The sequence below is a fragment of the Tachypleus tridentatus genome, chromosome 2, assembly GCF_004210375.1.
Source record: "Tachypleus tridentatus isolate NWPU-2018 chromosome 2, ASM421037v1, whole genome shotgun sequence".
In the NCBI taxonomy this organism is placed as follows: Eukaryota; Metazoa; Arthropoda; class Merostomata; order Xiphosura; family Limulidae; genus Tachypleus; species Tachypleus tridentatus.
The window spans coordinates 150,253,626-150,275,460 of NC_134826.1; the positions used below are offsets into that span (position 1 = coordinate 150,253,626).

The window sequence follows — 21,835 nt, forward strand, 5'->3', positions numbered from 1 at the left end:
GTTCTGGAACAAAACCTACACTTCTGTTATTGTGACACAAATAGATACATTTATCATCACGTTCTGGAACAAAACCTACACTTCTGTTATTGTGACACAAATAGATACATTTATCATCACGTTCTGGAACAAAACCTACACTTCTGTTATTGTGACACAAATGGATACATTTATCATCACGTTCTGGAACAAAACCTACACTTCTGTTATTGTGACACAAATGGATACATTTATCATCACGTTCTGGAACAAAACCTACACTTCTGTTATTAAAATTGAAGTAAGTACACTAGGACTGGAATTTTAAAAAAATGCCATTATTTTTCAGTTTGGAGATTTAATCTTAATACGTCTGTTTTAAACACAAATTTGCATAATGGGCTAACTGCGCTATGCCCACCGCAGTGACTGAACTCCGATTTTTTGTGTTGTAAGCGCTGAAATTTACAAATAAATACCCACAACTTAAACAACGTGCATAATATTGAACGTATAAGATAAGACCTTAATCTTTTCTGCTCAGAGTTCATTACATTTGTGGAAAAGCAAAAATAAATCCTCTAAAGCCGCTGCACGTGAAATTAGTTTAGGCAGGATTAATTAGAATCATCTATCGGACGTTTTTCAGCTATGTCATAACGGCTCATAGAAAGGCTCTGACTGTTGTTTTTTTTTGAGAAATTTTCAAATAGAAACTGTTGAAAAACAGAAACTGCCTAAAATAAAATATGCGAGCTCTCTATCTTTCTTTTGAAGATATTATAAAAAGAAACAAACAATATGAATATCACTAGTTTGAAACGCACTCCATGAACTGTATTTTTCACTTATTTCGTTTGTTCTTTTAACTTTAAAAAACATAGATATTTAAAACAAAAGGCCAATATTACATACAGATCGTAAAGGGTCTGACATGGCCTGGTAGTCAGAACGCTGAACTCTCAATCGGTTGGTCGCAAGTTCGAATCTCCACACCGAATATTCTGGCTCTATTATTAGTGGGGCCAATCCACAATTCCATTAGAGGTACACAAGAACTATTGGGGAATAAGTGCTGATTGGTTGTCTTCCCTCTAATATATCACTTATAAATTAATAACGACTAGCGCAAATGTGTGTAAGGTTCACATACTATATTTTGGTAAAAAAAGGCATTCTATTTGCTTAAAAATGCTCTGTATTGGTACGTCTAAGATAGCTGGTTCCACGCTATCGGTTTATATTAGCACTGTTCCATGTTTGTATATCTAAGATAGCTGGTTCCACGCTATCGGTTTATATTAGCATTGTTCTATGTTCGTATATCTAAGATAGCTGGTTCCACGCTATCGGTTTATATTAGCACTGTTCTATGTTCGTATATCTAAGATAGCTGGTTCCACGCTATCGGTTTATGTTATTACTGTTCTATGTTCGTATATCTAAGATAGCTGGTTCCACGGTATCGGTTTATGTTATTACTGTTCTATGTTTGTATATCTAAGATAGCTGGTTCCACGATATCGGTTTATGTTATTACTGTTCTATGTTTGTATATCTAAGATAGCTGGTTCCACGATATCGGTTTATGTAATACTGTTCTATGTTCGTATATCTATTATAGCTGGTTCCACGCTACCGGTTTATGTTATAACTGTTCTATGTTCGTATATCTAAGATAGTTGGTTTCACGCTATCGGTTTATGTTATTACTGTTCTATGTTTGTATATCTAAGATAGCTGGTTCCACGGTATCGGTTTATGTTATTATTGTTTTATGTTCGTATATCTAAGATAGCTGGTTCCACGGTATCGGTTTGTGTTATTACTGTTCTATGTTCGTATATCTAAGATAGGTGGTTCCACGGTATCGGTTTATATTAGCACTGTTCTATGTTCGTATATCTAAGATAGGTGGTTCCACGCTATCGGTTTATATTAGCACTGTTCTATGTTCGTATATCTAAGATAGCTGGTTCCACGCTATCGGTTTATATTAGCACTGTTCTATGTTCGTATATCTAAGATAGCTGGTTCCACGCTATCGGTTTATATTAGCACTGTTCTATGTTCGTATATCTAAGATAGCTGGTTCCACGCTATCGGTTTATATTAGCACTGTTCTATGTTCGTATATCTAAGATAGCTGGTTCCACGCTATCGGTTTATGTTATTACTGTTCTATGTTCGTATATCTAAGATAGCTGGTTCCACGGTATCGGTTTATGTTATTACTGTTCTATGTTTGTATATCTAAGATAGCTGGTTCCACGATATCGGTTTATGTTATTACTGTTCTATGTTTGTATATCTAAGATAGCTGGTTCCACGATATCGGTTTATGTAATACTGTTCTATGTTCGTATATCTAAGATAGCTGGTTCCACGCTACCGGTTTATGTTATTACTGTTCTATGTTCGTATATCTAAGATAGCTGGTTTCACGCTATCGGTTTATGTTATTACTGTTCTATGTTCGTATATCTAAGATAGCTGGTTCCACGGTATCGGTTTATGTTATTATTGTTCTATGTTCGTATATCTAAGATAGCTGGTTCCACGGTATCGGTTTATGTTATTACTGTTCTATGTTCGTATATCTAAGATAGCTGGTTCCACGGTATCGGTTTATAATAGCACTGTTCTATGTTCGTATATCTAAGATAGCTGGTTCCACGCTATCGGTTTATGTTATTACTGTTCTATGTTCGTATATCTAAGATAGCTGGTTCCACGGTATCGGTTTATGTTATTATTGTTTTATGTTCGTATATCTAAGATAGCTGGTTCCACGGTATCGGTTTGTGTTATTACTGTTCTATGTTCGTATATCTAAGATAGGTGGTTCCACGGTATCGGTTTATATTAGCACTGTTCTATGTTCGTATATCTAAGATAGGTGGTTCCACGCTATCGGTTTATATTAGCACTGTTCTATGTTCGTATATCTAAGATAGCTGGTTCCACGCTATCGGTTTATATTAGCACTGTTCTATGTTCGTATATCTAAGATAGCTGGTTCCACGCTATCGGTTTATATTAGCACTGTTCTATGTTCGTATATCTAAGATAGCTGGTTCCACGCTATCGGTTTATGTTATTACTGTTCTATGTTCGTATATCTAAGATAGCTGGTTCCACGGTATCGGTTTATGTTATTACTGTTCTATGTTTGTATATCTAAGATAGCTGGTTCCACGATATCGGTTTATGTTATTACTGTTCTATGTTTGTATATCTAAGATAGCTGGTTCCACGATATCGGTTTATGTAATACTGTTCTATGTTCGTATATCTAAGATAGCTGGTTCCACGCTACCGGTTTATGTTATTACTGTTCTATGTTCGTATATCTAAGATAGCTGGTTTCACGCTATCGGTTTATGTTATTACTGTTCTATGTTCGTATATCTAAGATAGCTGGTTCCACGGTATCGGTTTATGTTATTATTGTTCTATGTTCGTATATCTAAGATAGCTGGTTCCACGGTATCGGTTTATGTTATTACTGTTCTATGTTCGTATATCTAAGATAGCTGGTTCCACGGTATCGGTTTATAATAGCACTGTTCTATGTTCGTATATCTAAGATAGCTGGTTCCACGCTATCGGTTTATATTAGCACTGTTCTATGTTCGTATATCTAAGATAGCTGGTTCCACGCTATCGGTTTATGTTATTACTGTTCTATGTTCGTATATCTAAGATAGCTGGTTCCCCAGTATCGGTTTATATTAGCACTGTTCTATGTTTGTATATCTAAGATAGCTGGTTCCAAGTTCTTGTATATTATAGTGTTTTTGGTTCAAAACAAATATAATAATCGAGGTTAAAATATAGAAATACAACACTGTTGTAATAATATATAGAAACACAACACTGTTGTAATAATATATAGAAACACAACACTGTTGTAATAATATATATTCAAAATTTGATTTATAAATTAGTTAAGCAAAACAGATATTAATTAGGTTTCACTTAATTAAGCTGATTCAGAACATAACAGTTGCTCGTAAAATTAATGATATAAACAACACGTCGACTGTTGACATATCTGGCGCATCCAAGCTAGCCGGATGAACCCTGGTATAAAGCGAAAGGCTTCATCGGCAACATACACGTGTATATATATTGCTTTTTACACATTGCGATATTGTGAATCCTCTGTTGGAAGTTAGTGATGGTAATTTGCAAAGATTATCGAATTATTTAATAAATTATTAACATTTCCATACAAACAAGACTCTTTATATACGTTAACGTACAGAACATTTAATAAAGGTTTATCATTAATTCACTATCTGACTACAGAAACGTATTAAATACATTTGATGTTGTGGGAACACTAATGTTAGTTAATAGACTGTAAATACATAACATATAAATACCAAAACTGAAACCATCAGGCTTGTGCCACAAACAGAATGCAAATTAGCGGGAAAAAAGTGAAAAACGTGACTGGTTTTACAACAACAGAATGTTTTAACTTACGTATCTTCTACTATACTCGTAAAGCTTCTTTGATTATTACTAATATATAATAGACACAGACTCGGATACGCTGTTGAATATCAGTGGCCTACCTAATTTATTATTAATAACAAATATGTAGACTTATATAAAGTTTTATGTACACCTGGTGACAGACTTTTCAAGATATTTAAGAATAGTTAACAGAACAAGAATCAGCTAGTTTTATTATGAGTTTCGTAAGTTTTAGTTTATTATTTGATTTTGTTTTCATTAACAACATTGGTTAAACGTTTGTTGTTGCTGTTTAATTTTTATCGAATAATTTTTACTTTTTTTTGCATTGTTATATTGAATACTGGGTTGAATTTTATCCTTGATCTGGGTAGATAACTTTCGTTAGATAAGACTCCTGCTTTTTATTTATTATTTAATTTATTATTTATGAAGAGTTTTTTTTTTTTTTGTTGGTGAGTGTAAGCTGGGTCTGTGCTGTGTCCAACTCAAGTATTGAAACCCGAAGGTTAGCGTATGAATATCAGAATTTTATTTCAGGTTTCTCAGAAAAAAAAAACACCTAAGATGAATCCAAGGAGTTGTTTATTTGTTTTTTGGAATTTCGCACAAAGCAACTCGAGGGCTATCTGTGCTAGCCGTCCCTAATTTAGCAGTGTAAGACTAGAGGGAAGGCAGCTAGTCACAACCACCCACCGCCAACTCTTGGGCTACTCTTTTACCAACGAAAAGTGGGATTGACCGTCACATTATAACACCCCCACGGCTGGGAGGGCGAGCATGTTTTGGCGCGACTCGGGCGTGAACCCGCGACCCTCAGATTACGAAGCGCACGCCTTAACGCGCTAGGCCATGCCAGGCCTACCAAGGAGTTTTAGCTATATTTTTACTAATAGATTGTACGCAAAAATGTTACGTTAAATTTAATCTGTTTATGCTTTTAAATATGTGTTTAAATAACAAACTGTGAACTAACCAAAAATGCGGTTGTTATTTGTTAATCTACTTATGAAGGGCTTCAAGTTAAGGTTCAAATCATTACAAAAATGTTATGTTTATGTTTACGAATACAAAAAATAATCTGTTGATATATAGTATTCTCCAGATATCCAGTATTTTGATTTGATATTAATTCTGAAGGTAAGCTTTGTTTGCTGATTTTGCACAACGCTACACAAAAGGCTATCTGTGCCCTGCCCACCACGGGCATCGAAAACCGATGTCTTGAAGTATAATTCCGGAGACGCACCCCTGCACCACTGACGGACTTTGACAAAACTAACTGTAATTCTCCTTTTAAATATTTTGCCACTAAAATTAAACTGAATATAATATATGACTGTGATACAGCACTTCTGTGGAACTAAACACACTTAGATAATTCAGCCATCAGATATTTAACGAAATAATTCGAATGTATAAAGAACAGGCGTTTCTACTAGTAAAATATACTGTTTAGTTGGAAAAAAAATTCAGTTGTGTTATTGCAATTTTTAGAACAATAATTAAATAATGGCTTTTCCCGATTACATTATTTGTTAAAAAGTAATTACTTTGATGAAAGGAAAAATACAAATAAACATGTCTGTATAAATATATATGTATTCATAGAAATACACACGAGTTCAAAGTTTACCTTATATACCAGAATAGCCGAAAACACTGGTTGTATAAATGAAGTTATTTTGTAGTAGAAAGGTTTTTCGTAATTAATATAGCATTCAACTTCATAAATAAATTAATATTGTGCTGTAATTATGCTACTAGACTAGCCTGCAAATAGATATTTGTGTTGTATTGTGCGATCCACGTCATTTGTTAGCCTCTCATTAGGAGAGGAATAGTCGTATTTGTCACTGAGTTTCAACGTTATTTCAAAATTAGCACTTAGCCTCTTTCATCGACATGATTTCTGCTAGAACACAACTATTTATTGTCACGAGTAAAACAAACATGAAACCGAATCACAGCGCCACCTACCTGTGAAGGGGGAACTAAAATAGTTGAAATTAATAACACATGAGGTGATTTTTTTTTCATATCTTACGGTCGATCTGTGTTATAACTCTATCATATTATAACTATCATAACTCTATCATATCATATGCTTCAGAGTTCTTATAATTATAAAATCACCCTGTATTGTTCTTATAATTATAAAATCACCCTGTATTGTTCTTATATTTATAAAATCACTTTCTGTAGTGCAGTTTCGTCAAGACCTCTGTGATCGAAACTTTAAGATATCTTTCAACCAGTGTGCATCACAAGGGTTTCTGTGAACGTTGTCAACTTGGTCGCGTACTCCAAATAAATTACGGAACACGGGTTATTCACTACATGTAATCAAAACGTATTACGTATTTTGAGTAAGGAATAGGGTTTCATAAGATACGCTGTCAATAAAATGTGCTGTTGTTTGCCATCTGGCCTGTTAATAAAATGTGTTGTTGTTAGCCATCTGGCCTGTTAATAAAATGTGTTGTTGTTTGCCATCTGGCCTGTTAATAAAATGTGTTGTTGTTAGCCATCTGGCCTGTTAATAAAATGTGTTGTTGTTTGCCATCTGGCCTGTTAATAAAATGTGTTGTTGTTAGCCATCTGGCCTGTTAATAAAATGTGTTGTTGTTTGCCATCTGGCCTGTTAATAAAATGTGTTGTTGTTTGCCATCTGGCCTGTTAGTAAAATGTGTTGTTGTTTGCCATCTGGCCTGTTAATAAAATGTGTTGTTGTTTGCCATCTGGCCTGCACCTTTTGTGAAGTCTTGTTTAAATATTTGGAAACAGATATATATATTATAAGAATATACGTAGTGAGCTAGTAATCTGTGCTACCTCATAAAAACACATGTAGTGAGATATAAACCTATTTTACCTCAAAGTCTTGGAGACGTTAGGTTTCTCTGACAGGGGAAACTGTAATGGAGTTTTATTAACATGTGTTTGAGAAGATATTTTATCGGTGAGCAGATCCTAAAGTATTGTAATGTTAATTAAAAACACTACTTTCTAAAAGCTGACGTTTGTTACATAACATTTAACAATAATATAACATTAGTATTTGTAGTAAATACTATGCAAAGTTTAATATATAACACTATTTTACACTTGCTATGCAAAAAATATAGTGTACTTCAGGAATCGCAAAACAATGAAACATCTTTACAACAGGTTTGTTGAACGCATGCTAAGTCACAACACTATGGTCACATTGTTACAACAGGTCTGTTGAACACATGCTAACATACAATACTATGGAAACATTGTTATAACAGGTCTGTTGAACACATGCTAACATACAATATTATGGTAATATTGTTACAATAGGTCTGTTAAACACATGTAACATACAATACTATGGTCACATTGTTACAACAGGTCTGTTGAACACATGCTAACATACAATACTATGGTAATATTGTTACAACAGGTCTGTTGAACACATGCTAACATACAATACTATAGTCACATTGTTACAACAGGTCTGTTGAACACATGCTAACATACAATACTGTGGTCACATTGTTATAACAGGTCTGTTGAACACATGCTAACATACAACACTATGGTCACATTGTTACAACTGGTCTGTTGAACACATGCTAACATACAACACTATGATCACATTGTTACAACAGGTCTGTTGAACGCATGCTAACATACAACACTATGGTCACATTGTTACAACTGGTCTGTTGAACACATGCTAACATACAACACTATGATCACATTGTTACAACAGGTCTGTTGAACGCATGCTAACATACAACACTATGGTAATATTGTTATAACAGGTCTGTTGAACACATGCTAACATACAATAATATGGTAATATTGTTACAACAGGTCTGTTGAACACATGCTAACATACAACACTATGGTAATATTGTTATAACAGGTCTGTTGAACACATGCTAACATACAATAATATGGTAATATTGTTACAATAGGTCTGTTGAACCCATGCTAACATACAATAATATGGTAAGATTGTTACAATAGGTCTGTTGAACCCATGCTAACATACAACACTATGGTAATATTGTTACAATAGGTCTGTTGAACACATGCTAACATACAATATTATGGTAATATTGTTACAATAGGTCTGTTGAACACATGCTAACATACAATACTGTGGTCACATTGTTATAACAGGTCTGTTGAACACATGCTAACATACAATATTATGGTAACATAAAATAGTCTCTATAATCATAAGGCGCGTCATAAAAATACAAGAGAGTGTAAAAATAAAAGGTAAACATTACAGATATCTGGTTACATGTTTCTATATGATATATATATATGTATATATCTATACGCTACACTGTAACCTCTGATTATTTTATACCATACCAGTATGCTACGAGTATACGTTAGAATACTTTACATTACCCCAGTGTAATTTAATTATTGTTGTGTTTGGCTAGACTACCAGCAGTGACTTACCTGGCGTGAGCCACTTTTATTCAGTGACACGCACATGGAAGTTCTGGAGGTTAACTTTTCATCTTGGCTTTCGGTTTCTTCCCATTTGTGTTTAACGTGTTGTTCGCTGTCTATAGACAATTTTTTTTTCTTTGTTTCTGAAATCAGGAGGAAGATTCTAGTTTACTTTTGTTAGGCTTTTATCTTCTCAAAACCAAGGAAAAACAACTACATTTTCTTTGAGTTTCTGTAAAACCATTTAACACACTTATGAATACAAAATAATCAATGAATTGTTATTTTAGGCGTACAAAAAAATAACTACAACTTTATTTTGAAGGTTAAAGGTTAGTTGAAAGTATTAGGCTCGATAACAGAAGTGAAGAGTTTATGCAAATATAAATTTTCGTAAACAATTGGGAGTATACAATGACAATGATAAATCAAAATAAATGTTCTTTTTAAATATAAGTTTACGTTTGAAAAATGTAATAATCTATCTTGGGCTGTAAAAACTAAGATAAAACTGTATATTAGCTTGTTTATTCGTACTGAATTAGCACGGATGTTTATTTACATAATAACTATTCGGAATTTTGCTGTTACTAAGTTATCTTCTTATAAGAACTTTATTTATTGTGGTGAAGACATAATGCACATATTCAAACACAGCTGTAATTTTAACATATTCCTTAGTTGTCTTGTTGTTCAGCTGACGTTTTGCAGCTGTAACGGTGAGTTATCCAGCTTTATCCAGCACTTGACGGATTTTTAAAACTGTTCTCTCACGTAATGTTTCAACAAAGTTCCTTGAAGTAATTCGATTTCTTGTTGCTGGGTGGTTCGTATCTCATTGGATTCCACAATATTTTACTTTTTTTTTATTTAAGTGACTTATTGTTTAGTGGATTGCATCTCTAAAATGACAGAATATTTTAGTTTGTTTCGTCTACGTGACTTATTGTGGGTGTTTCGTGTTTCTTGGTTTATTGTTAGGCGTTGTATCTCTGGGATTCTAGAACTGTTTCCGTTGCTAACTTCAAAACCCTTTAACATTTAGTGTTTACCATTTTAATGAACTATTAAAGAAGTTTGGATAATGAATAAGTTTCGAATTTTTGCCTTGTACGAAAAGCCAGATTTTTAAACCAATAAAATCAGTTTATTATGTAGGATGTGCTAAAGAATTCAGTATTCATCACTGAAACTAAGGCAGCGTTTTCCACTTCCTCCACTCAGAATTACCGTTAGGCTATTGTTATCTAAGTTTCGAAACAAACGTCTTCTTTCCTTCAGTATACACACCATTTGTATTTTAACAGTTTTATTACTGGGTTTGATCTATACATACAGCGCTTCTAAACACCTTACTATTAAATTAAAATTTGAATAAACTAGCGTGAAACGTCTAAGTTCACAAAACTCGTTTGCAAATTTCGTTTTGAAATGCATCAACGACATTTCTCTGAAATTCAATGTACAAACATCGGTTTGACTGACACGCCTTCAGGGCCTGGCATGGCCTAGCGCGTTAAGGCGTGCGCTTCGTAATCTGAGGGTCGCGGGTTCGCGCCCGAGTCGCGCTAAACATGCTCGCCCTCCCAGCCGTGGGGGCGTTATAATGTGACGGCCAATCCCACTTTTCGTTGGTAAAAGAGTAGCCCAAGAGTTGGCGGTGAGTGGTGATGACTAGCTGCCTTCCCTCTAGTCTTACACTGCTAAATTAGGGACGGCTAGCACAGATAGCCCTCGAGTAGCTTTGTGCGAAATTCCAAAACAAACAAACAAACAAAACACGCCTTCGTGTCAAAAACTTAATTACTGGCACATTTTAAGGCCTATAATGAAAACATTATAGAGTTAGGGTTACGTGCAACAACTGGCTACCTTGCTACGTACATATTGTCATGAGAGTTTCACCAATTGTCTTTCAAGAACTAGAAATAAGTTTGCTATTATTGCAAGGAACTCCTTAATAATTAAATTCTTACTTGAAATAACAGAACAAATACATATCTGAGTTATGATTATATTTGTTTTGTGCACGTGACAAAAATTCTGGTACGATTTTATTACAGTGTTTACATATTAATATTGTCGTTGTAAAATTTGCTTTGAAGTCTTGCTTTAAACAGTCATATAAATACCACACCCCACCTTTAACACTCAGCGCTAACAACACATTTTGTTTCTAACACTCAGTATTCATAATACGTCTTATTTTTAACACTACGTATTAATAACACGTCTTATTCTCAACATTTTGTATCTTGTTTTAACACCGAGTATGAATATTACTTTAAACATTTTTAACAACTAGACTTTCCATTAACCTTACACACTTGTATTTTTTAAACACTAAGTATAAATATGATGCAAGTCTTCTCTGCAGCATTCATTATTTTAACACTAATATTTGTATTTAACATGAAGTAGAAAGTCTTTATTTAATTTTTAACACTGTATTATAGTTCCCCTTTTAACTTTAAACATTCAGTATTAATAACAAATACCGGTTTTAGCACTTATCACTAACAACATACTTTGGATTGTTTTATTTTTCCCAAGAACACTTTTTAACTATGTTATTTTACAGTTTTATTTCCTGTTTTCAACATAATGTCCAATTTTATCTTCAGGGTGGCATGAACCACATGAGATGATTTATTAATAAGATTTATTGTTTTAAAAGAATCTGTACAATTTTTGAGATATTTTACACGTCGGCTAACAAACGAATTCATGTATATATATATATATACGTATTCCTTGATGTCTGACTTCAAGCGCACTGCTACAGATGAGGGAATGGGCAGCCCTTTCCATTATTTAGAGCCGTATCACACAACCCGCCCGTTCGATGTAAAGGTACCCGAATTTAAGCGTGTCAGTTGCGTTTTGCACGTATTTTGTTACTCATTTCCTTACACGGTGTAACCCTCATTTGCGACATTAAAATTGTGAATGTCGGATGATTTTCAAACATGAACCGATCAACAGATTGTTTATTCAATTAAATTTTAGGTTTGGGTGGTTTATCCGAGTGTCTCTATCACTGTTCATCAAAACTGGTACAGTCGTTCTTCACACACATAATATATACAGGTAGATAGTAGTTTTTAATACAAATTAAAATGGTATTTTTAAAAAAAATTCTCTAACGTACAAATCATTTTATTTATTAATTCATAAATTAATCAAATTTAGCTGATAAAATGGATTCAGTATCAGTTCTCGTGCATGAAATAATTTAGCTGATAAAAGGGATTCAGTTCTCGTCCATGAAATAATATAACTGATAAAATGGATTCAGTTCTCGTGCATGAAATAATTCAACTGGGCCCGGCATGGCCAAGCGTGTTAAGGCGTGCGACTCGTAATCTGAGGGTCGCGGGTTCGCATCCTTTCAGCCGTGGGGGCGTTATAATGTGACGGTCAATCCCACTATTCGTTGGTAACAGAGTAGTCCAAGAGTTGGCGGTGGGTGGTGATGACTAGCTGCCTTCCCTCTAGTCTTACACTGCTAAATTAGGGACGGCTAGCACAGATAGCCCTCGAGTAGCTTTGTGCGAAATTCCAAAACAAACAAACAAACTACAATAATTTAACTGATAAAATGGATTCAGTATCAGTTCTCGTGCATGAAATAATTTTAAAATACTTATTTTCTCTTTCTCTTCATCCATTTAAACTGAAAACTTTTGTCAGTCGCTCTGTTTAACTTTTCCACAAGCTGTCGTTTTAATATTCACCAAATATCCCTTCATAAAAATTATTCGTAATGCATTACAAATATCACTTACTCCGAATTTTAAATTGTTTTGAGATATTTTCTTCAAGTTGCCATGGTGACAAAGGCCCAACCAGATTGGAAGGTAGAGGATTCGAGTTATGACAAGCCACGATATTGACAGATTTTCCCCCTTCTGCTTCATTGTCACTGACCGAAACTTGTGAAACCATGGTTACCACGTCAAACTGCGGTAGCTCGTTATATGCAGGGAGGTTCCTAGAAAGAATGGAAAGCTGGTTATTATTCGTAGAAAATATGGGAACACAGATGAGCATTGTTTGGTTGACTTCTAAGCGATTACTTGCATATTAAGATTTGGTACATAATTACTCTTTATACATGGAGGACTGGATATGTTTAAGGACTTTATGAGTTTTTTTTTAATCATACAAAATGTAACAGAGACATAGCACTTAAAATCGAGTGCAACATAATTTAGCTACAGTATCATTTAATTTCATTTTGTAGTTTTAACAGTCAGTAGACGCTCAGTTGATTGTTGGGCTATGTATGGATTGTAATCCTAGCGGCTTACTTTGACGAATTTTACTGAGAGCTAGTTTCACTTTATAAAATGTGTTGCTTCAGGTCCCATGCTGGCTGCCCTTGAAACTATTTCCTCGAAGCCTAACGTTTGATCACGCATTATTCTCAGATACTGCTAATGTTATTGTTACAAGCTTCTGCTAAAGGATTTGTTTCAGAATTTCGCGCAAAGTTTAACGAGGGCTATCTGCGTTAGCCGTCCTTGATTTAGTAATGTAAGACTAGATAGAAGGCAGCTAGTCATCACCACCCACCGCCAACTCTTGGACTACTCTTTTACCAACGAATAGTGGGAATGCCTGTCACATTATAACGTCCTCACGGCTGAAAGGACGAACATGTTTCTTGTGACGCGGATTAGAACTCACATCCCTCATATTGCAAGTCGAGTGCCTTAACCATCTGGCCGTGCAGGGTCTTTCAATTAAAGAAGACGATGTTAAAATTTGGAAAAATCCATCTTCCATGGTCACATTAAAGAAGACTAAAAGGACACAAAAGTTCATTGAAGCTGCACTGAACCACCAAGCTGGTATAAATGTGGCATAGCCATATGTCTGTGGACTTACAACGTTAGAAACCGGGTTTCGATACCCGATGTGCGCAGAGCACAGATAACCCTTCTTAATGTGTGGTAAACTGTGATTACAACGATTTCAATTTTTTCGGCCATCTTTGCAGTAAATGTCTTTCATTAAGTTCAAGGTGTTGCTGGATGTTGGTACACATTTGACTATATAAAGAGGTTTCTTCAGCCTAGTTACAACGTCTGTTTGACTCAAATATTTTCTTTGGTAACTACGGCATTCCTTTTGAAGACAAGAGTGTTCTTCCAAACTGACTTGAAGTGAGGTTTTGAGCCTCGTTGCTGTGTACAGTATCTGGCATGGCCTGATGATTAGGGTGTTCAGTTCGAAATCTGTGGGGTTGCTGGTTCGAATCCCCGTCGCAACGAACATGCTATCCCTTTTAGCCTAGGGGTGTTATAATGTGACGGTCATATCCACTATTCTTTTGTAAAAGAGTATCCCTCGAGGTGGCGGTGGGTGATATCGACCAGCTGCCTTTGCTGTAACCTTACACTGCTAAATTAGGGACGTCTAGCGGAGATGGCCCTCGTGTAGTTTCAGGTGATATTCTAAAGTGACCAATATATGAAACACTTTTAATATTCATTGGGGAGAATTCATTGTAGCTTGTTGCTTGTAGCGCCGCATCGTTCACTGCACGAGCACATGAAGTGGCTTTCACAAAGAAATGTTAACAATGCAAAAGCTACATAAGAAAAATAAATACCTTGTAAGTCTACTTACATTCCAAAGGTTAGAATAAGTTATCTAGTTTGAGGCAACCATATTATGAAATGATTGATTTTATAATTAACTGTTCATTGTATAACGAGAGATCGGATTGGTTTGCGATGAAAATTCATGTTTGATCTTGTTTTCTTTGAGTTTTATTCGCATAAATTACAAAGAGCATAAATTATTTTATGTAATGCTGGTTCAAATTATCTGATTTAACTGCCAAAATACAAATAAGACTGTTAGAAACATGATGCTCTTGTAATTAGCCTCAAGAGGATGATAATAAAACGCGAATGGGAATGACATATGCATATACCATATTTAAATTAGAACACCTTGGGATCTGATAAATTACCTTAGATTAATTACCACAGATCTCTCTGTTACAAATAACATTACATCAGCGCCATTGATCTTTGTTGTTGTTATTGGAACAGTGTTTTAACCATCGTTTAGAAAAACTGATGCAACTCCAAACAAATGTTTCATCTCGCCATGATGCTCTATTTGTTATTGTCTTTGTTTGGATGAATAACTATTTGTTATCCAAAGATGTTTGGATGAATAACTATTTGTTGGTGTCTTTGTTTGGATGAATAACTATTTGTTATCCAAAGATGTTTAGATGAATAACTATTTGTTGGTGTCTTTGTTTGGATGAATAACTATTTGTTGGTGTCATTGTTTGGATGAATAACTATTTGTTGGTGTCATTTTTTGGATGAATACGTATTTGTTGTTGTTTTTGTTTGGATGAATAACTATTTGTTGTTGTTTTTGTTTGGATGAATAACTATTTGTTGTTGTCTTTGTTTGGATGAATAACTATTTGTTGTTGTCATTGTTTGGATGAATAACTATTTGTTGTTGTCATTGTTTGGATGAATAACTATTTGTTGTTGTCATTGTTTGGATGAATAACTATTTGTTGTTGTTTTTGTTTGGATGAATAACTATTTGTTGTTGTCATTGTTTGGATGAATAACTATTTGTTGTTGTCATTGTTTGGATGAATAACTATTTGTTGTCATTGTTTGGATGAATAACTATTTGTTGTTGTTTTTGTTTGGATGAATAACTATTTGTTGGTGTCTTGGTTTGGATGAATAACTATTTGTTGTTGTTTTTGTTTGGATGAATAACTATTTGTTGGTGTCTTTGTTTGGATGAATAACTATTTGTTGTTGTCTTTGTTTGGATGAATAATTATTTGTTGTTTTCTTTGTTTGGATGAATAACTATTTGTTGGTGTCTTTGTTTGGATGAATAACTATTTGTTGTTGTCTTTGTTTGGATGAATAATTACTTGTTGTTGTCATTGTTTGGATGAATAACTATTTGTTGTCATTGTTTGGATGAATAACTATTTGTTGTTGTTTTTGTTTGGATGAATAACTATTTGTTGGTGTCTTGGTTTGGATGAATAACTATTTGTTGTTGTTTTGTTTGGATGAATAACTATTTGTTGGTGTCTTTGTTTGGATGAATAACTATTTGTTGTTGTCTTTGTTTGGATGAATAATTATTTGTTGTTTTCTTTGTTTGGATGAATAACTATTTGTTGGTGTCTTTGTTTGGATGAATAACTATTTGTTGTTGTCTTTGTTTGGATGAATAATTACTTGTTGTTTTCTTTGTTTGGATGAATAACTATTTGTTGTTGTCATTGTTTGGATGAATAATTATTTGTTGTTGTTTTTGTTTGGATGAATAACTATTTGTTGGTGTCTTTGTTTGGATGAATAACTATTTGTTGTTGTCTTTGTTTGGATGAATAATTACTTGTTGTTTTCTTTGTTTGGATGAATAACTATTTGTTGTTGTCATTGTTTGGATGAATAACTATTTGTTGTTGTCATTGTTTGGATTAATAACTATTTGTTGGTGTCTTTGTTTGGATGAATAACTATTTGTTGGTGTCTTTGTTTGGATGAATAACTATTTGTTGTTGTCTTTGTTTGGATAAACATCTACATTGTTGAAGTTATGTAAACCATTTCTTACAAACTCATCTTGTCTACGTACATATTGAGCCATACATATATATTATTGTTTAGACCCTAATTGGGGCAAGATGGTGGATTATTAGTTACCTTCTATTTGATTAGAAGATCAATGGGACAACGTAGTTAAATGGCTCTCCAAGAAGTTTAATAAAATTAAATAAACTTGTTAACATCAGCCATGTTATAGTGTAGCCAACTACGTAAATTGTCTTGGGGAGAATTTTGTAAGTCGTGTTGTGTTTGATGTATAAGTGATCTTTAAGAAATGTATCATATTTTGAAGATATTTCGCAGTGAGATATTGCAACATAATTATAATTTACCTTGTTTCAGTAATTACCCTGAATAACAACAAAATTTCAAACTAAATACATTTCTACAACAAATGCCACAAACAAACAAGTTCATTATACAGCTGTGAATTTTCATCTTGAAATTTACGTATTGGTAATCCAGAACTATATAGCTTATGTTGTTATAGCAAAATCACATCAGGTTATCTGCTTGTCGACCAATAGGAATTGGGTCGCTGATTTTAACACTGTGAATCTGAGGACTTACCGCAGTCCTACCAGGTAATCCAGAACTATAGAAGGTCACCGTATCCTTCAAATGTGGAGAAACTATAAACACTAAAGTAACAAGATTGTTTTAATGATGAAGTAAAAATATATCTCAAGACGTCTGGTATGAGTATCGAAACTTTAATTAAAGTTAAGTACAGAACAACGTTTCGATCTTCTTTGATTAAGCTGTAGACGACCTATTCCCATACCAGATGTCTTGAGAATATATGCTTTAATGGCAATTTGTTGTGATGGAAAATCTATCATTTTATCACTGAGAAATACACTAGGCGGGGTCGAATCGTTTGGTAATTTTTTAAACATTTAGTTTTAATGAAGTGTCTTAATCTTTAATATTTTAAACTTAATTTTGTTAAAAATGATAAACATGAAAAATAAAAGTAGAATTATTATATTCAAGAAAAGGTCCACTCTGGACAGTGGGTTTGAAGCTTCGTGGTACATGACACGATACTTTTAAACCTTCCCTAAATCTCGGGTTTGAAGCTTCATGGTACATGCCACGATACTTCTCAACCTTCCCTAAATCTCGGGTTTGAAGCTTCGTGGTACATGCCACGATACTTCTCAACCTTCCCTAAATCTCGGGTTTGAAGCTTCGTGGTACATGCCACGATACTTCTCAATCTTCTTTAAATCTCGGGTTTGAAGCTTCGTGGTACATGCCACGATAATTCTCAACCTTCCCTGAATCTCGGGCTTGAAGCTTCGTGGTACATGCCACGATAATTCTCAACCTTCCCTGAATCTCGGGCTTGAAGCTTCGTGGTACATGCCACGATACTTCTCAACCTTCCCTAAATCTCGGGTTTGAAGCTTCGTGGTACATGCCACGATACTTCTCAACCTTCCCTAAATCTCGGGTTTGAAGCTTCGTGGTACATGCCGCGATACTTCTCAACCTTCCCTAAATCTCGAGTTTGAAGCTTCGTGGTACATGCCACGATACTTCTCAACCTTCCCTAAATCTCGAGTTTGAAGCTTCGTGGTACATGCCACAATACTTCTAAACCTTCCCTAAATCTCGGGTTTGAAGCTTCGTGGTATATGCCACGATACTTTTAAACCTTACCTAAATCTCGGGTTTGAAGTTTCGTGGTACATGCTACGATAATTCTCAACCTTCCCTAAATCTGGGGTTTGAAGCTTCGTGGTACATGCCACGATAATTCTCTACCTTCCCTAAATCTCAGGTTTGAAGCTTCGTGGTACATGCCACGATACTTCTCTACCTTCCCTAAATCTCGGGTTTGAAGCTTTGTGGTACATGCCACGATAATTCTCAACCTTCCCTAAATCTCGGGTTTGAAGCTTCGTGGTACATGCCACGATACTTCTCAACCTTCCCTAAATCTCGGGTTTGAAGCTTTGTGGTACATGCCACGATACTTCTAAACCTTCCCTAAATCTAGAGTTTGAAGCTTCGTGGTACATGCCACGATACTTCTAAACCTTCCCTAAATCTCGGTTTGAAGCTTCGTGGTACATGCCACGATACTTCTAAACCTTCCCTAAATCTCGGGTTTGAAGCTTCGTGGTATATGCCACGATACTTTTAAACCTTACCTAAATCTCGGGTTTGAAGTTTCGTGGTACATGCTACGATACTTCTCAACCTTCCCTAAATCTCGGGTTTGAAGCTTCGTGGTACATGCCACGATACTTCTCAACCTTCCCTAAATCTCGGGTTTGAAGCTTCGTGGTACATGCCACGATACTTCTCAACCTTCCCTAAATCTCGGGTTTGAAGATTCGTGGTACATGCTACGATACTTCTCAACCTTCCCTAAATCTCGGATTTGAAGCTTCGTGGTACATGCTACGATACTTCTCAACCTTCCCTAAATCTCGGGTTTGAAGATTCGTGGTACATGCTACGATACTTCTCAACCTTCCCTAAATCTCGGGTTTGAAGCTTTGTGGTACATGCCACAATACTTCTAAACCTTCCCTAAATCTCGGGTTTGAAGCTTCGTGGTATATGCCACGATACTTCTCAACCTTCCCTAAATCTCGGTTTGAAGCTTCGTGGTACATGCCACGATACTTCTCAACCTTCCCTAAATCTCGGGTTTGAAGCTTCGTGGTACATGCCACGATACTTCTCAACCTTCCCTAAATCTGTACTCTGCATTATAAGCTTGATGCTCAAATCCCACAATTAGAACTGAAAATAGCAGCTTAAGAATTGGCGGCGAGCGATGTTGAATGCCTTTTCTCTTGTCTTTCACTTCAAAATTATGGGCAACTGGTACAGACAGCTTCCCATGAGTTTTGTGCGAAATTCTACAGAGAAACAGAGCCTTTTACTTATTTCTCTGGTAATTCTGCTTCGAAGCTATTCTGCAGAATATATAACGTAGCCGAGATCTTTCTGTTTGGGCTGATATGCAAATAAAAAACTGCTATAACATGCACTTACAAATTTAAATCGATAATACATTCTAGGAAATTTATAATGTTTGGACGTTGAAATATACAAATAATTACAGTCAACTATGTTGAGTTTTTAATCATATGATAATATGATGTTCTATATTATTTTCTTTTTCAGAAATGCACTGCGCATGCCCCACAAGGCATATTAATACTGCATATATAACGCTATATTTTGTTGTTTCTTGACACTTTCACCAACTTTTGTCACGTGATATGACTGTCACGCCAATCATTTCATGCAAGCCAAAGACTACATTTGAAACAAGTAAAACAAATTATTTAATTAAATAACTAATCCACCAAATTCAAGTTTTATATTTCCGTTAAATTATTAAAGTGCAATGAATTACAATCTCATGTGGCCAAATGTAACTGTAAGTTAACTCATAATTCATAGCGACCGGAAACTGACTGTTTCACTTTCGTGATGACTAGAAATCCACTTGAAGTCAAAATGTATTCTAAACACGGCTGGTGTGGATATTAAAACTTTATTTAAAATACAGTACAGAAAAACATTTCGACCCTCTTTGGTCATCTTCAGGTTAAAAAATAGAGTTTGTAACTGACCATTCCTAAAACATGTGTCTGGTATAGGTCAGTTGCAAACGCTTTTTGTTAACCTGAAGATAACCTAAGAAGTTTGAAACGTTTTGCTGTACTTTATTTAAATAAAGTTTTAACATTCGTACCAGTCGTGTTGAGAATACATTTTGTCTGTCTCACTGTTAAAAATGAATAATATTTTTTTAAGATAACAAGGGGTGGTGAGGGGGTGGGGTAGACGAGCGAATTTTAATTAACTCTTGAACGATAAATTAACATATTTAAGACCCCTTCCCCCATTGTGAAAGAATTAATTTTGATCTAATAAAACGTTTCTGAAATAATTTCAAAACTTACCTTTCTTTTCCATTGTAACTCGTTTCCTTGACAGACTGTTTGTGTCCACGTTTACGTTTCTCGTTTTTTAATTTTACGGAATTTTGATTTGTTTTTAAAGTGTTTTCTCTCGGGTCTGTTTTCGAAGAAGCATTTGATGTTTGACGATTTGCCTTCTTGCAACTTCTGGATTTTGCTGAAGCGAGTTTTGATTGATTTGTCAAATGGTTTAACTCAGTTTTGCTGCAAACCTCCTGTTCACCGCGTTTCGATACAGATGCACGTCTTGACTTTTTAGTTCGAGCTTTCTTCAGTTTTTGAGGTGAAGTTTTTTCAGAGTTGTCACTTTCGCAGCTATTACTTTCATCTGCTGTTTTGCACGCTTCCTGTTCCGAAAGAGCCAGAACCTTAGAGAGATTCCTTCTGAGTGAATTCAGCATTTCATCTTCTTCTGGTTCCTTCTTGACTGTTGGTAGGACACCCAAAGCGATTTGTCTAAGCCTAAGATTCTTGAACGAAGTAATTTTGCTGCCAGTATTCGACCAATCATCATTGCCGGAGTTTGACATTCATACAGCTTCAGCAACCCAAAGCAGAAGTGAAAATTTTTTTGGAAATAATATATTTCTTCGATGTGACCAAAAGTTCCTTATGTAACCTTTAACCCTAAATTAAAACAATAATAAAAAAACCAAATGAATCTTTGATAAACACAATTTGATTATTTTATTAATTAGTAAGAAAGTTAAGTATTTGGATTTCTTATATTTCACTTCTTATATTCCACTTTGTTTGTTTTTTGAATTTCGCGCAAAGCTACAGAAGGGTTAACTGCGTCAGCAGTTCTTAATTTTGCAGTGTAAGACTACAGAGAAAGCAGCTAGTCATCACCACCCACAGTCAACTCTTGGGCTACTATTTTACCAACGAATAGTGGAATCATCCGTAACATTATAACGCACTCACGGCTGAAAGGGCGAGCAAGTTTGGTGTGACTGGAATTCGAACCCGTGACCCTTAGATTACGAGTCAAGTGCCTTAACCACCTGGCCATGCCGGACCGTTGTATACCAGAATTATTGATATGAAAATATACTTAATTCAGGTTTCTCAATGCAAAAGTTCATCCACGTTTAGCACAGATAGCCCTCGAGTAGCTTTGTGCGAAATTCAAAAACAAACATCATCCACGTTTTTCTCTATTAAATCCATTTCTATTTGCAATGTAATATTGTAATGATATTCTATCTCAATACCGTGCAATTGGTGTTAAAATATTTTCATAGAAGTTTATAGTTTGACATTTTGACCTTGAATAATAAAATAAATATTATTGCTTTGTTTGTTTTGAATGTCGCGCAAAGATACACAAGGACT

The 21,835-nt window shown here is 34.9% G+C and overlaps 1 protein-coding gene across 1 annotated transcript in view; it reads right to left on the reverse strand.

Moving 5' to 3' along the window:
* Positions 1-21,117, reverse strand: part of LOC143245356 (uncharacterized) — a 43,905-nt gene extending 22,788 nt beyond the window's left edge. The window contains exons 1-3 of the mRNA XM_076491602.1: positions 20,480-21,117; positions 12,702-12,907; positions 8,920-9,056 (exon numbers count right to left, since the gene is read on the reverse strand). Coding sequence (XP_076347717.1) covers positions 8,920-9,056; positions 12,702-12,907; positions 20,480-21,027 — 891 coding nt within the window. The 5' untranslated portion in view covers positions 21,028-21,117. The remainder of the gene's footprint in view (positions 1-8,919; positions 9,057-12,701; positions 12,908-20,479) is intronic.
* Between the last annotated feature and the right edge of the window lie 718 nt (positions 21,118-21,835).